General features: G+C 35.0%; 2 protein-coding genes across 4 annotated transcripts; both read right to left on the bottom strand.

The window, feature by feature from the left end:
* Window positions 1-1,945: 1,945 nt before the first annotated feature.
* On the bottom strand, window positions 1,946-6,521 carry LOC110923107. 3 transcript variants are annotated; one of them, XM_022167277.2, is made up of 4 exons: window positions 6,367-6,521; window positions 5,939-6,088; window positions 3,708-5,839; window positions 1,946-3,607 (listed from the first exon to the last, which is right to left on the bottom strand). In XM_022167277.2, the coding sequence occupies exons 2-4, from the start codon at window positions 5,981-5,983 to the stop codon at window positions 2,566-2,568; spliced, it is 3,219 nt and encodes a 1,072-aa protein (XP_022022969.1). In that variant the 5' UTR covers window positions 5,984-6,088; window positions 6,367-6,521; the 3' UTR covers window positions 1,946-2,565. The 3 variants fall into 3 exon arrangements, with proteins under 3 accessions (XP_022022969.1, XP_022022970.1, XP_022022971.1); XM_022167278.2 differs by having other exon boundaries at window positions 5,939-6,061; XM_022167279.2 differs by lacking the exon at window positions 5,939-6,088.
* Window positions 6,522-11,280: 4,759 nt separating this feature from the next.
* On the bottom strand, window positions 11,281-14,491 carry LOC110921638 (BTB/POZ domain-containing protein At1g63850). Its single transcript, XM_022165985.2, has 2 exons — window positions 13,232-14,491; window positions 11,281-12,388 (listed from the first exon to the last, which is right to left on the bottom strand). Exons 1-2 carry the CDS (start codon window positions 14,189-14,191, stop codon window positions 11,447-11,449), a joined length of 1,902 nt encoding a protein of 633 aa, XP_022021677.1. The 5' UTR covers window positions 14,192-14,491; the 3' UTR covers window positions 11,281-11,446.
* Between the last annotated feature and the right edge of the window lie 5,523 nt (window positions 14,492-20,014).

Below are 20,014 nucleotides of genomic sequence, written 5' to 3'. Positions count from 1 at the left end.
TACTATGACTCAAACACGGATTAAATAATTATTAAACCTTAACTAGATAAATATATTCAGTTAAATAATATACTAATATATATCTAGACCCAATAAATAAACCATATATTATCTTCAACCCTTTAGAATTACCTTGAACCCACTTCAACTACGATTAGAATTAACCCTTTGATATCCCCTTAATCCTAATCTGGACTTGTTTCTTCACATCTGCACCATCTTAATACTAAAACGGATTAAACCCCCCTTTGATCGTTGTTTTACCACCATGTCACACTCCTCCTTGATATGCCCCCGCTAATATCAACCACCAACAAAGACAACAACCCACCGGTTGATTCGTCCCATGGTCGCTCCCTAAGCTCCTTGCTCTTTTATTCCTTCTGCGACACGCCCGTAGATTTTTCCGCCAAAAAAACATTCCAACAAATACTCTACACATTAAAGTAATACCCTATTTATCTCGAAAAACTAACATCTATCTGTTCCAAGGATCACTAGCGTTACCTGCTTGTAAACCAGGTGGAACAAACATGTAATTTTAGAACAAGGGAGACTAAAAGTGAAATTTAGGACAAACACAAAGAGTATTCGAGCAGTTTACTCTTTTTATAAGCTATCACATTGTAACTTATGCACTCTTTTTACAAGCTATTACTTTTGTGATTTATAGTTTTTATCATCTTTAACGCTATATTTACATGAATCTTTCTCACACGCGTGCGACACGTACACACATATATAAAATCAGTTTTAAGTCATTAAAAACTTTGATCACATAAACACTTGTACGTAAGCATATAAGAGAATCAATCACAAGTAGTAGGGGAGAAAAAAGAGTGGTAGTTAAAAAATTGTTTTGTGTATCACATTAAAATATTTGGTATTCGTGACTATCTCATTCTCACAATTCTTAACTCAAAATTAGCTATGTATTAAAGGACCCTCTTTCTCTCTCTCTCTATATATATATATATATAAGAAAAGGATAAATCAAAAACTCACATTTGTTAAAGAAACCAGAAAACTTCATCTCCACCATCCATCTCATTTGATCAATGGTGGATATTAGAAAGGTACAAAAATGTTACTTTTTCATACTTTTTTGACAAATGTTATAGTCTGACAAAAGTGTAAAGTGTTACGCCTTTCTCTCTCCTCTCACATCTGACACAAAAAAATGTGACAACTGAATTGTTACATAAAAATCTCGCTGTAAAAAATGTAACATACTTTTACGCACATTACAAAATAATAACTTCGTAAATTATAATTTCTAAAATTCACACTTTATATTATTTAAAAAACAGCTGTCAAAACATAATAAAAATATGTTACAGATGAGTTACAAAAAAATGTGAACCGCTGAAAAATGTAACATATTCTCTCTCCTCTCTCCACTGTTACGAAAAGTGTGTCAAAAATGTTGCAGACGTCAATAAAAATGTTGTAGCGAAAAAAGTGTAACACGTGGCAACATTATGTCCATCCATTAGGTTTTCATAGTTTCTGCAACTCACAAGGAATTTCTCCCTATAATTCACGTGTGTATATATAAATATATATTACACACACGTGGGTGCTTTATCTCTCTCTACACACACATAGAACCGTATAAACACTTGTATCTCTTTTTTTTTTTTTCTATGATGCATAAGATGGTTAACTTATTACCTCACTCTCATAATAACTCAGTATATCTATCAATCACTATGTACGATTACGATCATCGTATTTCTCTACTTAAAAAAGTTATGTATTTAACGTTATTCCATATGTAGATATAAACATAATGCGACATACACCTATAGTTTTAAATGGGATAAATAAAGTGGATGTATATGCCAATTCACTATTTTTCTCTCTCATAACTTATTCATATATTAATTTTAATCATTTCAAGTTGTATTTTAGGATAATTACGAAAAGTAAACACATTCACTAGGGCCATGTGTTGATGGTACATTTCCATTTGTTAAAAAGAGTTGACATCACTTGTTATAGACTGGTCCATGGTTTCGTTGGTGGTATGTGCATCTTGTTCGAAATGCTACCATTATTCTTGACCCACTAGTAGCTTTATATTATAAGCAAGATACAATGAAACAAACTAAAAGGAAACTAAAGCACAAGCCAAACTAAAATGAGACAAACCCACCCCTTTCAAGATTTGGGCCACAATGTGTATTGGCACTATTGCCACTTCTGTTTCATGGACCATCCGAATAAGTGAATAACTACTAAACTGGTCTTTTTTAAAAGATGCATCGTCATTGACCGTCCTCAAAATCAAACCTTGAAAATGAACATGAATATGGACTGTTTCATTTCTTCATTCGTCCTGACATGAGAGTCGTCGACAACATATAACTTGATTAGCGATGGTTGTCGGGAAACAAGCCGAGTGTCAAGTCATCACCCGGTTTCCAACCTCGGTAATTTGAAGGGAACTAATAGCATAGAGATATATGTGCAAGAGATAAAACCTCACAACTGCAAGATATTATCTTCCTTTCATTAATACACCAGCCTTACCTTTTGTAAGCCATCTTGGTAAGTAATTGGTCACCACTTGTCTCTATCTTCTCTAGCCCTCCTTGGAAGATCACGGTACAGTTTCGGGTTCCCTCGGCCATGGAATTCCAAAGCTTCCTTATCACGGGAATCATAGACCGGAGGAGGACCGTAACCTTCTTCCTCGTTATACTGTATATGTTTAATGGGCCTACCCATGTCATAAGGCCTAACAAACCCGCCACGCCTATACCCATGATCCATTACATCGTCATCTCTCCCACCTGCATGAAGCTCGGTAAATCGCGAGGAGCTGTAGTTTTCGTTCTGTTTTGTTTTTCTTGAAGATTCATAGAAACCAAGTCTTTCTCCAGTTGCTGGTGGTGGTGATCTCCTGTCAAAAACAGAAGGTCGTTGTTTGTACTTTACAAATCTTGAACCAGGAGGAGGGTTATTGTTTACAGATTGTTCCAGATTATATCCACCAACATGATCTGATTCAAAACCATGTCGATATATGGGTTCCCTTCGCATTCTAGTATCAGCTCTCAAAATAGGAGATCTACTACGGCCTCTAAAACCATCACCAATTGGAGAACGAGTTCGGGCTCTTGGAGGAGACGTTGACCCAGAATGGTGACGTGTGGGAGAAAAGCACCGCTGTCTAGCGGCAAAAGAATGTGAATAGTCCATTGACGGTTCATCATTTGTAGGATGTCCATAGTATCGTTCCCTGGGTCCCACATCGTTAAGTCTTGAACCATATCTCAACGATCTTCCCCTTCCCACATTCACAAATCGATTATGACCAGTGTCACCAGTTGGTCTCAGCCCCAAACGTGCACGGAACTCATCTTCTTCAGAGTTTACTATTAATCGCCTTCTGAAAGATCCGCGTGTAACATTTGGATCGACACCGGATTTGTCTGTCAAAATATCATCTTCAGGTAAAGAACGACGAAAGGAAGGACCACGAAAAGGTGGGGATCTATCCCACGTTCCACCTCCACGTGTGTATTTACCACGTCCAAGAGACCTTATGACACCCGAGTCCCTAACAGACCTGGAAGCTGATTCATCAGCGTTGCTGGAACTGCACACACAACAATCGTTACTTTGATATTAATGATAAACTATTAAACCATAAACTGCCTTAAACATGATAAATATTAATTTATAGCAAGTTGCATTACCTCCCTTGCATACGAAATCTACTCCTACTAAGAAATGCATCCCGTGTTGGTGGTTCTCTTCTATAGAATTTTGGTAGTTCAACCTTTGTTTCAAAATCTTCAGTTATCCCCGAGGAAGATTTTATACTGCTGAAATCATTTATTTTAGTAATATTACTAGAGAAGCTCTGATTCTCGGGCAAGAGATCTGATCCTGATACATTCATTTTCCATTGATCTGATTGGCTATCATCCTTCATGTTAACTTCTGTCGTATACTTTTCTATCACACTTGGTTCAGAACCAGATATTTGGTCACTGCCGTCAAGTTTTTCAGGCCACAATACACTAGAAATTTCATCTGTTCCCTTTTGGGACCCGACATCAGTGGACTTTAAGGAACCATTTTCAGGGGTACTAAAAGCACCCTTGTGATCGGTACCATGTTTAATTTCTCTATTCTCCCCACCATTCCCTTCCCGTGTTTGTATGCTTGATTCCAACAATTCTCCATCTTCAAATTGAGACTCCTCATAACCATACGAGACTTCATCCGTATTATCAACCTCACTTCCTGCTTGAATGTCACTTGGTAAACTCTCGTCATTACGAAGCTCTTTGTTATTACTTATAATATCATTGGTAAAGTTGGTGTGTGATTTTCCAGATTGAGGTGGAACTTCAGCATCAGAACAAACAACATCATGCATTGAAGAAACTGCAGCAGGTGGGTTCTCCGTAATGATCCCTTTGCTAGTAATTACTCTTTTGACCTTAGTTTTATCATCTTCATCATCAAAGATAGTACCACTTCTTTGATGAGCTACAATTTCTGTAGTGGCTGCAGTGACAAGTGATAAATTAAGTTTCTCAATCTCGGTCGTTTGTGTAGCTGTCATAGTACTATTACCACAACTCACAGAATCAACACTTTTAGATGAAACAAGTACATTATATGAACTTTCAGTCCCCTTGCTACTCAAATTCTCCATGGCAATCCTATTGCTAGTAATTAACCTTTTGACATTAGCCTTATCATCTTCATTAACCATACTTCCCATCTGATGAACTCTATTTTCAAGAGAGGGAGTAGTAACAAGTGATAGATTAAGTTTATCATTCTCAGTTGTGCGTACACCAACGATAGTATGATTAACATTATCCCCAGAACTCGCATTTTTAGATAAAACAACATTATCACGTATGTCTATACCATGACCAAAACCTGAGGGCATAAATGTAAAATCAGTACCCGTGGCCATACCATCCACATGCTTTGCAGAAATTTCGGACATTGGGTACTCCAATGTGAGCGCACTAGGAACAGCATCAGGAGTAGAACTATCAGCATGCTGATTGCGTAAGGAACTTACTTTAGAGACGGCAATAAAAGGAGCACTATTAATAACAGAAGACGACAACTTTCCGACATCATTAAAGACCGGTTTACACTCTTCCAGCTCTGATCCCTCAGTTTTAATAATTAAACCCTTCAACTCAACAGGTAAAGTTTCATTTCCTATGTTTTGAGAAACGCTTCCACTTTCTGTTCCTTGCTTACAACCGCTCATGTTGTGGTCACATTCTAGTTGTTCATCCCATGCCATTACAGTGTTCAAATCCCAATTTAATCTTTCATCCAAAGCAGCAGACTTTTGTGTATTACTTGTTACTAGAGACCTCTCGGTACATTCTGATTCAGAAGAGGCATGTGGGCATGAATCATCCAACGTGGATTCATCCGGGGTGGAATTAACCACCGTAGAGGAGGCAACATCTCGAGAAGCGGCTGTTAACATGTTGATAGCAGTTTCATTAGCAGACTTATTCTCCAACTTCACACTATTTGCTTTAACCTCTAAAGCACCAAGAGCTACAGACGTGCCACTTATATCTTCACGCTCATTACGTTTCCTACTATACGTCACACACTTGTGTACATCCAGTTTACTATCATTACTCTCACTTTGATGCAAGTCAGCAACCGTCAACGATGCAGCAGGCAGGCAATTCACGTCTGCTTTCGCATTAGCATCTTGCGCAGCAACGCTTTCAGTCCCTTGTGAGGACGAAGCGTTGTTAAGCGATGGCGACGAATCCATGAATACGATCCTCCTTTTCTTGATAGGTAAATGTTTGGCCGAGGCTTCCATCTGCAGTTCACAGAAACCAAAACCGAATCATAATTAAACTTTTCAAGCCAAAACTATCAACATAAACAAGCCTTATCAAAACAAGGTGAAGTTCTTCACCTTATCAGATTCCGAAACAGGCGGTTTCAACCCGTTTGAATCCATAGCAAGTAACCGTTTCAAATCCGATATCCAAATCCCCCTTTGGCCCTTTATCAACTTCTATAACCCTTTGAAACTTGCCTACAAGTCAAAACAGGTTCCAAAACACTGTTGACCAGACCACTAGAAAAAGTAAGCTTCAAATAGTAACAGGTAGTTGTATCTTCAACTTAGGTTAACAATATCTTTTTAATAACACCTACTGAGATTAAATTCCACAATTATTGAACACTAATATCAGTTATTTGAAGCAAATAACTTCCATAACAGATCTATTAATTAAACAGATCTAACACCAAATCAATTCGAATTTCAACCACAGAACATAAACACAAATATATATACACACATATACATATACATATAGAAAGTAGGGTTTCGGATACCTGAGGGAAAATCAAATTGCACCGATCAAATGAGTTTGAAGAGCTACGACAGCTTTGAAAAAGCAAAAGTGATGATAAGTGGCGCACAATAGAGGTAAAGGATCGAATAATCGAACGGCTGATGAGGTGGGAACAAAATTAGGCTTATCTCGCTCAGCTACATATATATAGAGTATTCTGGATGTGTGTATGTGGGTGTTTGGCATTCCTTCTCAAAATGACTTATTAACTTATATAAGTCATAAGTGAGAAGTCAGAATTTCTGGCTTCTCAAAAATGACTTCTTACACACACAAAATCCTTTAAAATAAGCTAACCCAAACACTCAAAAAACAACTTATTAACTTTTATAAGTTAATAAGTCATAAGTTGCTCCAAAATAAGCTAACCCAAACACCCCCTATGTATAGGTTGTATTCGCCAATCACCACGTCATTATTTCTTTGTTTGACGATTTTGGCCTTGGTTCTTTTGGAAATTAACTTACTTGCCCTTGCAACTACCAATACTTTGACTTTCCGTATTTTTACTAGTCAAACTTAAACAACATAAATGATGAACCCAAGAAACTAAAGTGCATTTATTGATTTTATTTTTTTTATTTCCCAAATATATGTTCATTAAAAAAAATATTGGTCTGACCGTATAAAATATATAAAATACTCTTTTAATTATGAGATCAGGGGTTCAAGTTAAGTAATGAACAATGATGTAAAATTAGAGATATGACTAGATTGTTGTTAAAAAAGATAAAGTTATTCGATATATATAAGGTTAGTGAGTATATTTGGAACCATCATGTATATCATTTACAGTTACAAATTGCTCATTGGATGAGTGTTCTTAACCACATAAATACACTAAACTACATCTGATGAAACATTGGTTAACATTAGGTTAATTCAGCTGGTTGTATCGTGATGTATGTTTCAATCTTTTTCTCCACTCGCCGTAAAACTGGATCTCCTACAAAACAAAACACTGATGACTCGCCACAAGGAGAGGAATAGGTGGGGGGGATTCTCCTTGTGACCACACACACAAATTTGGCTCAACCTCAGGGGCGGACCTAGACTATGAGCTAGGGTGGCGGGCGCTCCCCTTGAAAAAAAAATTAAATGTAATTTTTAGACAAAAATCTCTTTCGCGCTCCTTAAAATTTTGTAGTCACACCCCTTTAACTTTGATTCTTAAGATGAAGAAGATGTTAAGAAAGAAAAAAAAAGGCAATTTTCCGGCAGTCAGACATGGTTGTCTAAACTCTCTCCGACAAAAGAGAAGAAAGAAGATGAGAAGTATTTAAACAAAAGTAATATGGGTTAAGTATCACAGCCCAATACCCAACCCTAGTAGGCTACGTACTGTGTGTCTGCCTATGATGTCGGAGTTCCTGTACAAATGCTTTTTTCACATCTAACAATAAAGTAAATTGAGTGATAAGTTGTTTAATGTGTATTTCTTAGAGTTATTATTTTATTTATTATATATCAGTTAAATTGATCAGACTTAGAGTTTTGATTTTCGTTTTTACTTTATATTAATATAAATACCACTTATTAAGTTGTTATTTTACATTTGCTACATTTTTTAAGTTATGTGTTGGCTAAGTTCAAGAAACAAAATGAACACTTAACACTTTTGTATCACATATTTCACATTTGATTTTGATTTGGTTTTATCTTTCCTTCAACAAAGCAGTAGATCGTTCAATTAAAAAAAAAAAAAAAGCCGATAAGCGTTTTCATGGGTTATATGCATTGATTGGTTCGATTTCAAAAAATAGAAACCCATAGGATTTTCACTGGTGTTCTGTTTTGCAGGAGATCCAGCTTAACGACGAGTAGAGAATACATCACGATACAACCAGCTGGGATAACCTAGTGTTAACCAGTGTTTCATCAACAACGTTTTTTAATTTGAAGCTTTAGAAACTTTATTATAGTATATTAAGAAATCCAGTTTCAATGTATTGATTTGATATCATCTGCTATCGTGTCCTTCCGAAATGTTACTTGTCAGGAATGTTTTTCTGTTTCAATGGTAAACTCTAGAAAAGAATAATTAAAACGCTGGCACCCGAATACCCATTATTATTAGATTACTTTTTCAAGATGTTTGTTTTCTCAATTTTTTTCATTAGATATGAGTTCTTTTGCATCTTATTTCTATCAAACATTTACAAAGTTTGAAAATCATAAGAATACGTATTCTCATTCTTAATAATTTCTCTAGAACCCCTTTTTAAAAACCTATATAATTCGCTGCAAATTGTGAACGTCACGTTATTTTGCAAAATATTTCTTTTAAATGATTGAGAAAAGGATAGCATTCTAAAAAAATAGTTTATTCATTATAAAATTTTAAAAGTGAGAATGGTCTACAAAATTAACATAAACGGGCCCACCAATTTCAATTTGTCGGAATCACACTCAAATGGGTGCCCTTTGCCTTTGGATTCACTCGTGGTTAAATGATATGCAAAGATGTAACATTTATGTTTTTTCGTATTGATTTATTATGATATATTATGAGTTTTCAATACATATGATTATAAAAATCACTTAAATATATTTATTACTAATATTACTTTAGAACATATTTACTTTTCATATTTTAGAACCTTTGTTTAGCACTTTAGCCCAAGCTAAGCCAGTAAGCCTAGTTTAATAAAAATGATTTTTCACTTAACAGCCCATAAGTCACAACCCGTTTCTTTGTGATTTTTCATTTGTGTTTGTTTACAATATATTAAACAAACATGAACATGTCCATTTTTTAATGAATAAAGACGAACATGTAAGTACATTCGTTTAATTTTTCATGTGCGTTCATATTCAAGTTCGTCTTGCTCTTTTTAAGGCCTACTAATTGGTCAAAACTGATATTAAGAATCACTTAATTGTAAGGTCAATTAAAAATAATAATCTCAGCAAACAAAATGTAAATGATATTCTTGCATGTGTCCAACTTTTGCTATTCATCATCCAAAAGTAAGAGTAACATATTTTTTTATATAGAAATTTATGAGATATGATATACATTTTTACAAAAATTAAAATTTCATACTGTTCATTTTGCAAAAGATCTTTTAGTTTATGACAACTTCACTATTTTTATGAATGTCATTGCATTGTTTCGAATATCAGCATTTAACAATAGAAGACATCTTAACATGACCATCTTTACGACTTTACCTATCAAAGTTAATAATAAATAAACCGAGCAAAACCCAAAAGGTCATGGATCAATGGTTTCTTAGAATTGCATGAGGTCACCCATAATTCTATAAACGTTAGCCATCTTCTATAAACATTTACGTTTAGCAAATTGTTTCCCTTCAGTGACATGTCAAAATCGCGCGAACTAGAGTATGCACAACTTATGTTCGCTCATTTACCTCAGCTAGATAAGTACATGTACAGTGGTTTGATCAATGGTATATTTTGGATTGTTTTTAATAAAGTTAATTAAAATGAATAAATTTGATATTTTAATCATTAATAAAGGTATATATGACATGTTATATTTGGTTCTGTTATATGACTTTCGTATCTGTTTCAAGTTACATGTCATATTACTGAGTCACTAATACCTGCTTGTATATTTTTATTTTAATGTTGACCCATTAGACTTCAATGTCAAAACGACTCTTGTTAACCATAGTTAACCCATCAAATGTTCTATAACCATTTTGTATCGTAGGATTAAAGAAGCTATTTAAGAGTTTGTATGCCTTTAAAATTATATTTTAGATGAATTTCAACCCGTTTCATTTAAGCGTCATTTTTTCCCACATGACTTGTTAAGAAAGAATACGGCACAAAACGATTAATTCTTATGATATGTAAAAATTGCCACTTTGGATTCTAAAATGACCCAAACCAATTTTGTTAATATGTACAGATTACTTGTATTTTATGCATAGCTGCTTATACATGGGTAATACTTGAGACTTAGGTTTCTTTTGATTTTACATATACCTTTTTTGGTTTTACATAAAGTTTTTTTTAGTTAAATGTCATTTTAGTCCCTGTGGTTTGGGTCATTTTGCCAGTTTAGTCCAAAGGTTTCATTTTTCGTCTGTGAGTCCAAAAAGATTTCACCATTGCCATTTTAGTCCACTGGGTTAACTTCATCCATTTTTTCTGTTAACAAGAAGGGAATTCGGTCATTTTAAATGTAATTTTGTTAACTAGAAGGGCGATTCAGCCATATAAAATGACCGAATTGCCCTTCTCGTTAACAGAAATAATGGATGAAGTTAATCCAGTGGACTAAAATGGCAAGAGGGAAACCTTTTTGGACCCACAAGCGAATAATAAAACCTTTGGACTAAACTGTCAAAATGGACCAAATCATAGGGACTAAAATGGCATTTAACTCAAGTTTTTTTGTATATTTTTAGTTAAATATTTTAATCTTGTTAGTGTTTAAAAATTTAAAAAGTTAAAATACGATAAGTAGAAAAACCGTGAAGCACTCTATCCTCACATTTAAGCTTTCCGAAACGGCTCACACCTTTTAAAGCAAAGGACACATTCAATAAGTTAGGCCATCAAGGTTTAAAAAAAATCACATATGGTGTGTATATGTACATTTTTTTAAGGTAGGATACAAACAAATGAATTTAGATACATTATCCCACATAATATTTTGAGACAAAATGAAACAATCCAAAATTCCAAATGTAACTTTTTCCAAATAGAATAAAAACCCACATGATGTTTTTAACTTATTAATATGCATATCAATTATCAAACGCCATTTTTACCCTCAAATAAAGTGTGATTTACTACTATGAACCCAAACAATTCTAGTCCACATATCATGAAGAAAAAAAAAAGTAAAAAACTATCAGGAACTACAAAAAAAGAAAAGAAAATGCTAAGTGAGTGAGCATGCCTGTAAAACAGGTTTGACTTTGACCAAATGACTTCTTTTATTCATGAAATCATGTCTCCAATATAAACTTGAGCGAGCAAATGCAAGTTTCATTTTACCTAAACTATATGAAAAAAAAAAAAAACAAAAACAAACCAACTGTGATCAAGAAACAGAGGCAAGCTAGCATACCCGAATCTCATGAGTTTCCGCCATTTGCATTTGTAACACGAAACTCTCTTTGCACTTCGGGATTTCTCCAAAACGCGCGTTTCCACCAAATTTCAAACCCTTTTTGTATATTCGGGCAATCATCACCCGAGTTCAAAAACCGGTCAAACCAAGACATCAAGATTTCTTGTTGCCAAGCGAGAGGCAAAGTCAAAATAGTATTACTCAACCCTTCTTCGATTAAATTACGGTCTAACCCCCTTGACCCTCTTCTCATCCAAGTGAAATCATCATAAAAAGGGACCAACCATGTTTGTAAAAGCAAGCATCTTGACTCTTTTGAAGCCAATAGTTGACCTTTTCCAATACCAACAAATAATCTTGCTGTAACTCTACTAATTTCGTATCGATGAATCGCAGGCACTTTAGAATGCACCTCAGACAACTCGGTTTGTGACGCCCATAATTTCAAGAAATCCTCGGAAATTTGTCTATCGATTAAAATATCAAGAAGCCAATGTAAGTTACCGGATTGTCGTGTGATTTGATCCACATCCTGCAAGTCTCCTTTAGAAGCTTTCAAGAAATGGCGTTGTAACAAATGCAAACATTTGTCACAGGCCGAATACAAAGATTCTTTTTTTAAATCGTTTCTTGATGCATTCTCGTGAAGCATTTTCGAGACCAAAACTTTCATATCCCGTCTTGCCTTTTCATCTTTTCCTTCGAGAACTACATGTAAAAGCTTAAGAAGTATTTCTTGATTGTTATTATTACTATTCTCATCTTCACTCTCGCGTGTAACATCAACTGAAACCCGTTTCAAAACTTCACCCACACTCACCCCTTCTAGTTGTAGCTCAGATAATAAAGATGAAACCTTTTCTTCATCATCCTCTGCCCATGGAGCAGCTTCTAAGTACTCCAAACACGATAAAACCCCCGCATCAAACCCGATTGCGGCTGACACCTATGTTACAATACAGATTAATGACCCATTCGATGTTTTACAATAATTCAACGCTAATTATAATAACAATATTTTACGATAATTCAACACTAATTATAATAACGATGTTTTACGATAATTCAACACTAATTATAATAACGATAATTCAATACTAATTATAATAACGATGTTTTACGATGATTCAACACTAATTATAATAAGGTTAAGGAAAATTGGTTTTTAATAAGCCAACCTTTGTCCCGTTGGTAAATAATAATCTTACTTACGTAATTGGTATACAATAATCCTACTTATCAACATGTTGGTACTCAATGAACTTCCGTTAATTTTTTTTAACTGAAGTTAGTTTTTAAGTTTTATTTATTACACAAACAGTCCCTGTAGTTGTAATTTACTAGTTTTAACTATTTTAAAACTAGTAAATTACAGTCCCTTGAGGTTTTTTTGTTTTATAAAATAGTTAAAACTAGTAAATTACAACTACAGGGACTTTTTGTGTAATAAATAAAACTTAAAAATTAACTTCAGTTAAAAAAAATTAACGGAAGTTCATTGAGTACCAACATGTTGATAGGTAGGATTATTGTATACCAATTACGTAGGTAAGATTATTATTTACCAACGGGACAAAGGCTGGTTTATTAAAAACCAATTTTCCTTATAATAACGATGTTTTACGATGATTCAACACTAATTATACTAAGGTTAAAGGTACATAAATAATTTAGCTCTATTTTATATGCAACAAGCTGAATATTTGGCCAAATAAACAGATAAATATGTAATAAACAAATTCGATTAAATGCGCTAATCACATAATTCAATTTTAGTAAAACTGATTACCTTTAGGATACCAAGAACCCTAGGAACATCATCCTTCATGAGCTTCCTCCTCAAATCTTTACAATACATCAACCGAATCGACTCGATATAAACCTCAATGTCATCACAGTCAGCAATCTCAACAATGTAGGGATTACTATTATCAATCAAACCTCTCAACTGCTGCCCTTGCTGCCCCACTTTCCGTCGGATATCGACCAACTTATCCGCGAAAAAACGACTATGAGCCACCAAGATCTGCCTATGAACATTCATACAAACACTCAACCCATCTTTAGAGCTCAAAGTGAGCTTCACATCACTCGAATTCGGGTCATTAAACAAGCTCCCGGGGCTCCCACACGACAAAATATCCAACAATCTTTGTTGCATCAAAGACTGCTTATCAACAGGTGGGATCAAATGACCGTTATTACTGTTACTATTTCTTTTAGGGGTTGGAATTGTAACAGTGTTGGGGATCTTGGAATCGGGTTCGTTAGCCATCATTTCGAAAAGGGTAGGGCTGGATCGGGTCGGGGGTGGTGACGAAATCGGGTTCAAGTTCAACAGACCGGCGTTGAGGGCGGAGTTAAATTGGGTAAAAGAAGATGTGTTCAACGGTTCTTGATAGGTACCAGCGCCGCCGTGGAAGGTGGTGGTAGACATTGTGGTTGTGGGTGTTATCTGGGGTTGTTTAAGATTCTCCGGTAAGTGTAAAGGTGGGTGCTTTTCGGCGGAAAAAGATTCCGGCGACGGAGATGACGGTGGTGGTGGGATTGAGGGTTTGTAGGAAGAGACGGCGGGAGGGCAGCACCAGGAGGTGTTTTCCGGTGAAACGGCAGAAGGGTTGTGGTGGTGAGGGGTGGTGGTGGTGGTGGCGGAGGAGGAGATGGTGGTTTCTTTGATACGGCGGCGACGGAAGCGGATGGTTGAGGAGGGTTTCTTTTTGGGGTGGTGAGTTGAGGCAGTAGCTGCCATATGAATGAAAAGAGGGGGTGGGTGGTTCTTTTTTGTTGTCTTTTAGGTTAATTTGGTATCAAAGTTGTACAGATTCGTCACATAAAGAAATCTTGTTTGTTAATGGCGGTTGATACAAGAAACTGTGTGTTGTGGTGGTGTTATTGTGTGTGTGAGACTGACAGGTCATAGTTAACATACATGTTGTCATCAAGACAACAACAATAATACCGGCTAGATCGAATTTGATATGAACTAACCTTTTTATGAGATTCAAAACTTTGTTTGACTCTTTTATAACGGTTACTAGTTTACTACTATTGTGGTTTGAATGGTTCAGTGGTTAGTGATGCAAGGTCATAGGGTAGGGGTCGTGAGAAGAGCAAGGGAAGGGGGGCAAAAGAGCAGTGTACGAATTTGTTTTTATTTCGTTTGAATATGGTAAAATCAATCAATGACTTTAAGTGACAAAAAGCCAAAAAGGTATCTCATTGTTTTCAAATTTCTAAGAGCATTCACATTCAATCCACCATATTTTTACCCTAAATTACACTAAAAAACACAACTTTTCTCTCTTCTTTTCAATTAAATAATATTTTTTATACCTTTATCATTATCTTTTCTCTCTCTTCCACTCACAACCACTTTCAAAATATATTAAAAAATTATAGGAGGTGAATAGTGTCCCCCCAAATATACAGATGAACAGTAACATTTTCTCTCCCCTCCACTCACAACCACTTTTCATACTCTTTATATTTTAAAAACACTACACACATAATTTGGTTATTTGGATGTGAATGCTCTAACAACCCTTTTCAATTTTACCGGCATCTAAATTAGTAGCGGTGGTTAAAACTTCAACTTTGTATATTTTGGTTGTGATAGTTCTACAAAACACTAGAAGACTTTCGCTAAGGCAATAGGTTATATGTCTTTTGCACCCCGCTTGTCACGCAGGTGAGGCGTGATGTACTCATGTTCCCGCTCCCCACGCCATGCTTCTGCACCTCATTTTTCTTTGATTCTAGTCATTCTGACATGATACTTGATCTTGATTCTGCTACTGCATCTCTCTTAGACTATCCACTATCATAACCCAACCCAACCCAATCTTTTATTAAAATACTAATTTCTTTCTCTTCCACCTACACAACCCAACCCAATCCAATTTTTCACCCACATTCACAACCCAACCCGACCCAACCTAAACTGATATTTTATTATATAAAGAAATAGAAGTTAAATAATAAAAAAAGGAAAAAGAATTAAATATTATAAAGAAACAGAAGTTAAATAATAAAAAAATAAAGAATTAAATATTATGTTGGTTGTTGGTTGCAACCATTGGTTGCCACACCAACCTAATCGTCCACTTATTTCAATTATTTGATTAAAATAATTTCCTTCAATTTTGTCCTACTCTCTACATGGCAACCGGTTGTGCAATTTGGTCACCATAGTGGCTAGTCTTAGCTAATACACTCTTTCTTTCTCGCTACCACATCCGCACCCCACTACTCTCTCTCCCTCGTTAGATGACCTTCGTGGTTAATTTTATAAAACAAAAATTTAGGTACCGGTTTATAAGAAACAATGAACAAAATGAATAGTATTAAAAAAAGCAAGGGTGTAAACGAGTCGAGCCGCTCATTAGCTACTCAGGATCGGCCCGCAAATTACTTGAACAAAGTCAAGCTTAATCGAGGTCGAACATCTATTGTAGCTCCTTTAATAAAGGATCACATGCCCAAACTTCAGTTGCAGTGCTCGACTTATATAATTGTTTAAACACATTAAATGGATTAGCTGGGAGAAGGAGCAGGGTGGGTGATCGCCCTTGGGCCTAAATATTTTATTTTAAAAAGTTTGTTTTGTATATATAAATTATGATAAAAGATTACTAAATAATGTATAAACTTAGACGATCAGTTGTGGTTTCGCGCTCGTTCACTACACGTTATTGCTACATTATAAAGTAACTGTCACTACGCGTTATTGCTATAAAAAGACCTATAAAAAAAACCCTGATTGCTTGATGGGCATGGCCCCCACCAATCCCTTCTCCTTCACGCCATGAGCCCAACCTCGCCTCCCCCTCCCATACTTCTTTCCCCGCCTCCTCCGCCGGTGTTTGGCTCCCCACCACGCCCGCCAGAGTCCACCTGGACATCGGCGTTAGCCCATAACGGGCGTTCTTATAAGAGCAATGTTGTTTCTTGGTAGTTTTCCCTTTCTTTTGTTTAGTTAATCAATTTAAGGTATACATAACATAACTTAACATGAAAAAGAAAATGTTTAACTTAAATTATTAAGGGTAAATAGCATTTTACGTCCTTTGATTTTAGCAAAATTTAAAATTGTCATTTACCTAACGAAATTACAACGGATGTCCTTTATGTTATGATTTCTTTACAGACGATGTCTTTTGTCCCTAAAAAGGTTACAAAAATAAAGGACATCCGCTGTAAAGAAATTAGAATATAAGGGAGATCTCTTGTAAAAAATAAAATAAAAAACATACGTTGTAATTTCGTTTGTTAAAGAATAACACACCTAAAATTTTGCTTAAACTTAAAGAACGTCAAATGCAATTTACCCAATTATTAATAATAACATAATGAAACAAAATTTCAACTCATACTAGTGATAGGTTATGATTTTTTTTTGAACGGCAAATCACTTTATATATATATATATATAGGGTAAGATTATTGTAAAAAAGACCAAAAGTGTGAGAAATGTAAGAAATAATCTCAGTCGTTAGATCTAAATTAATTGAAAAGGGTAAACAAGTAATTTTATCATTAATTCAATTAATTAAAAACTTCCCATAACCGCCACCTTAATTATAGGAATTATATAACACCATTCAGCAAGTATATAACACCATTCAGTAAGTATATAACACCATTCAGCAAATATATAACACCATTCAGCATTCAGCAAGTATATAACACCATTCAGTAAGTATATAACACCATTCAGCAAGTATATAACACCATTCAACAAGCATATAACACCATTCAGTAAGTATATATAAACCATTCAACAAGTATATAACACCATTCAGCAAGTATATAACACCATTCATTGATTAAACATCTGATCGAAACATATTTTTTTCTCTATATAAGTATAGCAATATGGTACTCATATTAAAGATAAAAAAACGCTCGTTATTATTGTGTAATTTTTTTTAAAAGTTACGTATAAAAAGTTATTGACGTTTAAAAAAAGACGGGGGGAAGTTACATGTGCATTACCTAATTTCTAGTGGGTTTAAAAGACTATATTATCCCTAGATATTTCAAATCAGTCCAAATTAATGAAAATACTTTACAATTTGGTCCATATTGATCTCAACCATTAGATCAAAAGATCTAATGGCTGAGATTCTTTCTTACCCTTCTCACACTTTATGCCTTTTTTATAGGATCCTATATATATATAGGGTGGGGTTCGGCTAGAAAGTCCAAATTTCCTAAAAAGTGTAAAAAGTTATAAAACACTCTAATTTCAGCCATAAAACACACCTAAAACCCACAAATAACAGAGTGAAAATTACTAAAACACCATATTCAAACCATAATAGTTCATAAAAACTTAAAACACACAATCGTAGAACTATGAATATAAAACACAACATGCTAATCAACATAAAACACAATAATATTTGTTATTCGATAATCAGAGCATTATCATCCAAAACACAAAACACAACCCACATATATGATGTTTTATTAGTCTTCATTTTGTTATTTGTGGGTTTTTGGTGTGTTTTATGGTTGACAATTTGGTGTTTTATGACTTTCTACACTTTTTAGGAAATTTGGACTTTCTAGCCAACTCCTAGCCTATATATATATATATATAAAGAGCCAGCTAGAAACTAGTAAACAAAATAGGAAAAACAAAAAACGACAGAAACACAAAGACAATTACATCAGCCCTATGGTAACAAAGTTAACCAATTTCATCCGGATCCCAAACCGACACTAAACCCCCAATGATTAAATCACATCCTTATTATATCTTTAAATATATCATAATTTATATTTTTATTTGACTATATATTAAATGTTGTTATTAAACAAACCATGTTTGGAACACATCTTTTTATAATTTATATCAGTTATTACTTGGATCAAAAATATACTTAATACTTCACTCAATATTTTATCAGAATAAAACTTAATAAAATTAACATAATACTAAACCCGGATAAGAAAAATAAAAAATATGGCACATAGGTAAAACAAAAAGCACCGTTTCAAAATAGTGAAGGACATAATTGGCATAAAGGTAAGACCTTGCATGTTCTTAGGAATAATGATACCAACTACCTTTCTATGAAACAATGCAAAGTTAAAACTTGCTTAGTTGTTACTTAATAATTACAAATATTTATTTACAGTCTGTACAGAAATGAGAAAAGATTCTTGGTTTTGAAGTGTTTTATAAATATATGATTCGATGTATATGGAATTTGGTAATGGTTCCAACAGACTCACAACAAAAGATGAGCATTTCGGTACTAGTATCTAATGTTACCGTACTAAAAAAATTTGGTTCCAATTCGGTAGTCAGTTTTTTTATGTTTTCAGGATCGGTACTTTTGATTTGATATGGTACCAGTATTTTATCAGTTTTTTTCTTCAAATACTATACCGAGCATTTTTGATACCGGTACCCAGCTTTGTCAATTTTTAGGATCGCTATTTTTTGTACAGGTGTCGATACCAAACTCATCCCTAGTCACAACCCATCAAAGGCACATGAGCCGAACCATCACAAAAGTTCTTTTTTAAACCACCGTAACTAACTTTCATGAATCGAGCCAACACAACCTTTGAAGTTTGAACCATCTATAATGTAATAGTCGCGACTCTTCTCCATAGCCATCGCTAGGGCTGTAAACGAGCCGAGTCGAGCCGAGCTAGACCCAGCTCGAGCTCGGCTCGAACTCGATTCGAGCTGGCTCGGCTCGAGCTCGAATTTCAAATCGAGCTGAGATTTGAGGCTCGAGCTCGACTCGATAAGAATTCGAGCTAGCTCGGCTCGGCTCGATCTAGCTCGAACTAACAAAAAACCGCACAAATTTCTACTTAAAAAGCCCTTAAAAATGAATTTCTTCATAGACTAAGGGCCATAATTGCCATTTAATTTAACCATATGGCTAAATATGCAAGTTTAAATAGTTAATTCACTTTATACATTGTGTTTACCTTCTTTTATAGGGGAAATACTCCCTTAGTTCTTGTTTTCCAAGCGATGTGGGACAAAAAATGAAGGATGTAAACCTTATCGAGCCAGCTCGCGAGCTCACGAGCCGAGCCAGACCAAACTCGAGCTCGGCTCGTTTACAAACCGAGCCGAGCCGAGCTGGCTCGTTAAAAACCGAGCCAATTTCGAGCCGAGCTTTCTTCGAGCTTTTTTCGAGCGAGTTTCGAGCGAGCTGCGAGCCACGAGTTTTTTGAACACCCCTAGCCATCGCCCAATCATTTGGAATAAACAGAATCGTTGCCGTCAACAAGGTTCATACCAAACTCGCTTTTAGTACCAATTGATGAGTTGAGCCAATTATGTTCAGCACCGACATAGTTCACTTCAGTAACAAGTGCATTTGTAATGACGATTTTATTTGGCACCATCCAAGTCCATACCGAATTAACCTTAGGCACCAAGTCAAAAGTACAAAGTCAGTCATGGCGTTGCAAGTGTGTAGTAAAAAGTGTGTCATCCAAACGTCACATTATCCCAAAGTCACCAAACTGCGTTTAAATGTAAACTCTTTAGGATCTCACCTATTTTATAATTAAGTTAGTAATACTAAGGACAATA

The sequence above is a fragment of the Helianthus annuus genome, chromosome 17 (genome assembly GCF_002127325.2).
Source record: "Helianthus annuus cultivar XRQ/B chromosome 17, HanXRQr2.0-SUNRISE, whole genome shotgun sequence".
Classification (NCBI taxonomy): domain Eukaryota; kingdom Viridiplantae; phylum Streptophyta; class Magnoliopsida; order Asterales; family Asteraceae; genus Helianthus; species Helianthus annuus.
Note: the sequence above shows the minus strand (reverse complement) of the source record. Positions and strands in the feature narration are given on the sequence as shown.

Coding starts and splice junctions, on each gene's coding strand:
- LOC110923107 (XM_022167277.2), bottom strand. CDS start 5,983: ATGGATTCAAACGGGTTGAAACCGCCTGTTTCGGAATCTGATAAG. Junction 5,840..5,938: donor CTGTTTCGGAATCTGATAAG/GTGAAGAACTTC, acceptor TGTGAACTGCAG/ATGGAAGCCTCGGCCAAACA. Junction 3,608..3,707: donor AGATTTCGTATGCAAGGGAG/GTAATGCAACTT, acceptor TTGTGTGTGCAG/TTCCAGCAACGCTGATGAAT.
- LOC110921638 (XM_022165985.2), bottom strand. CDS start 14,191: ATGGCAGCTACTGCCTCAACTCACCACCCCAAAAAGAAACCCTCCTCA. Junction 12,389..13,231: donor GGGTTCTTGGTATCCTAAAG/GTAATCAGTTTT, acceptor ATTGTAACATAG/GTGTCAGCCGCAATCGGGTT.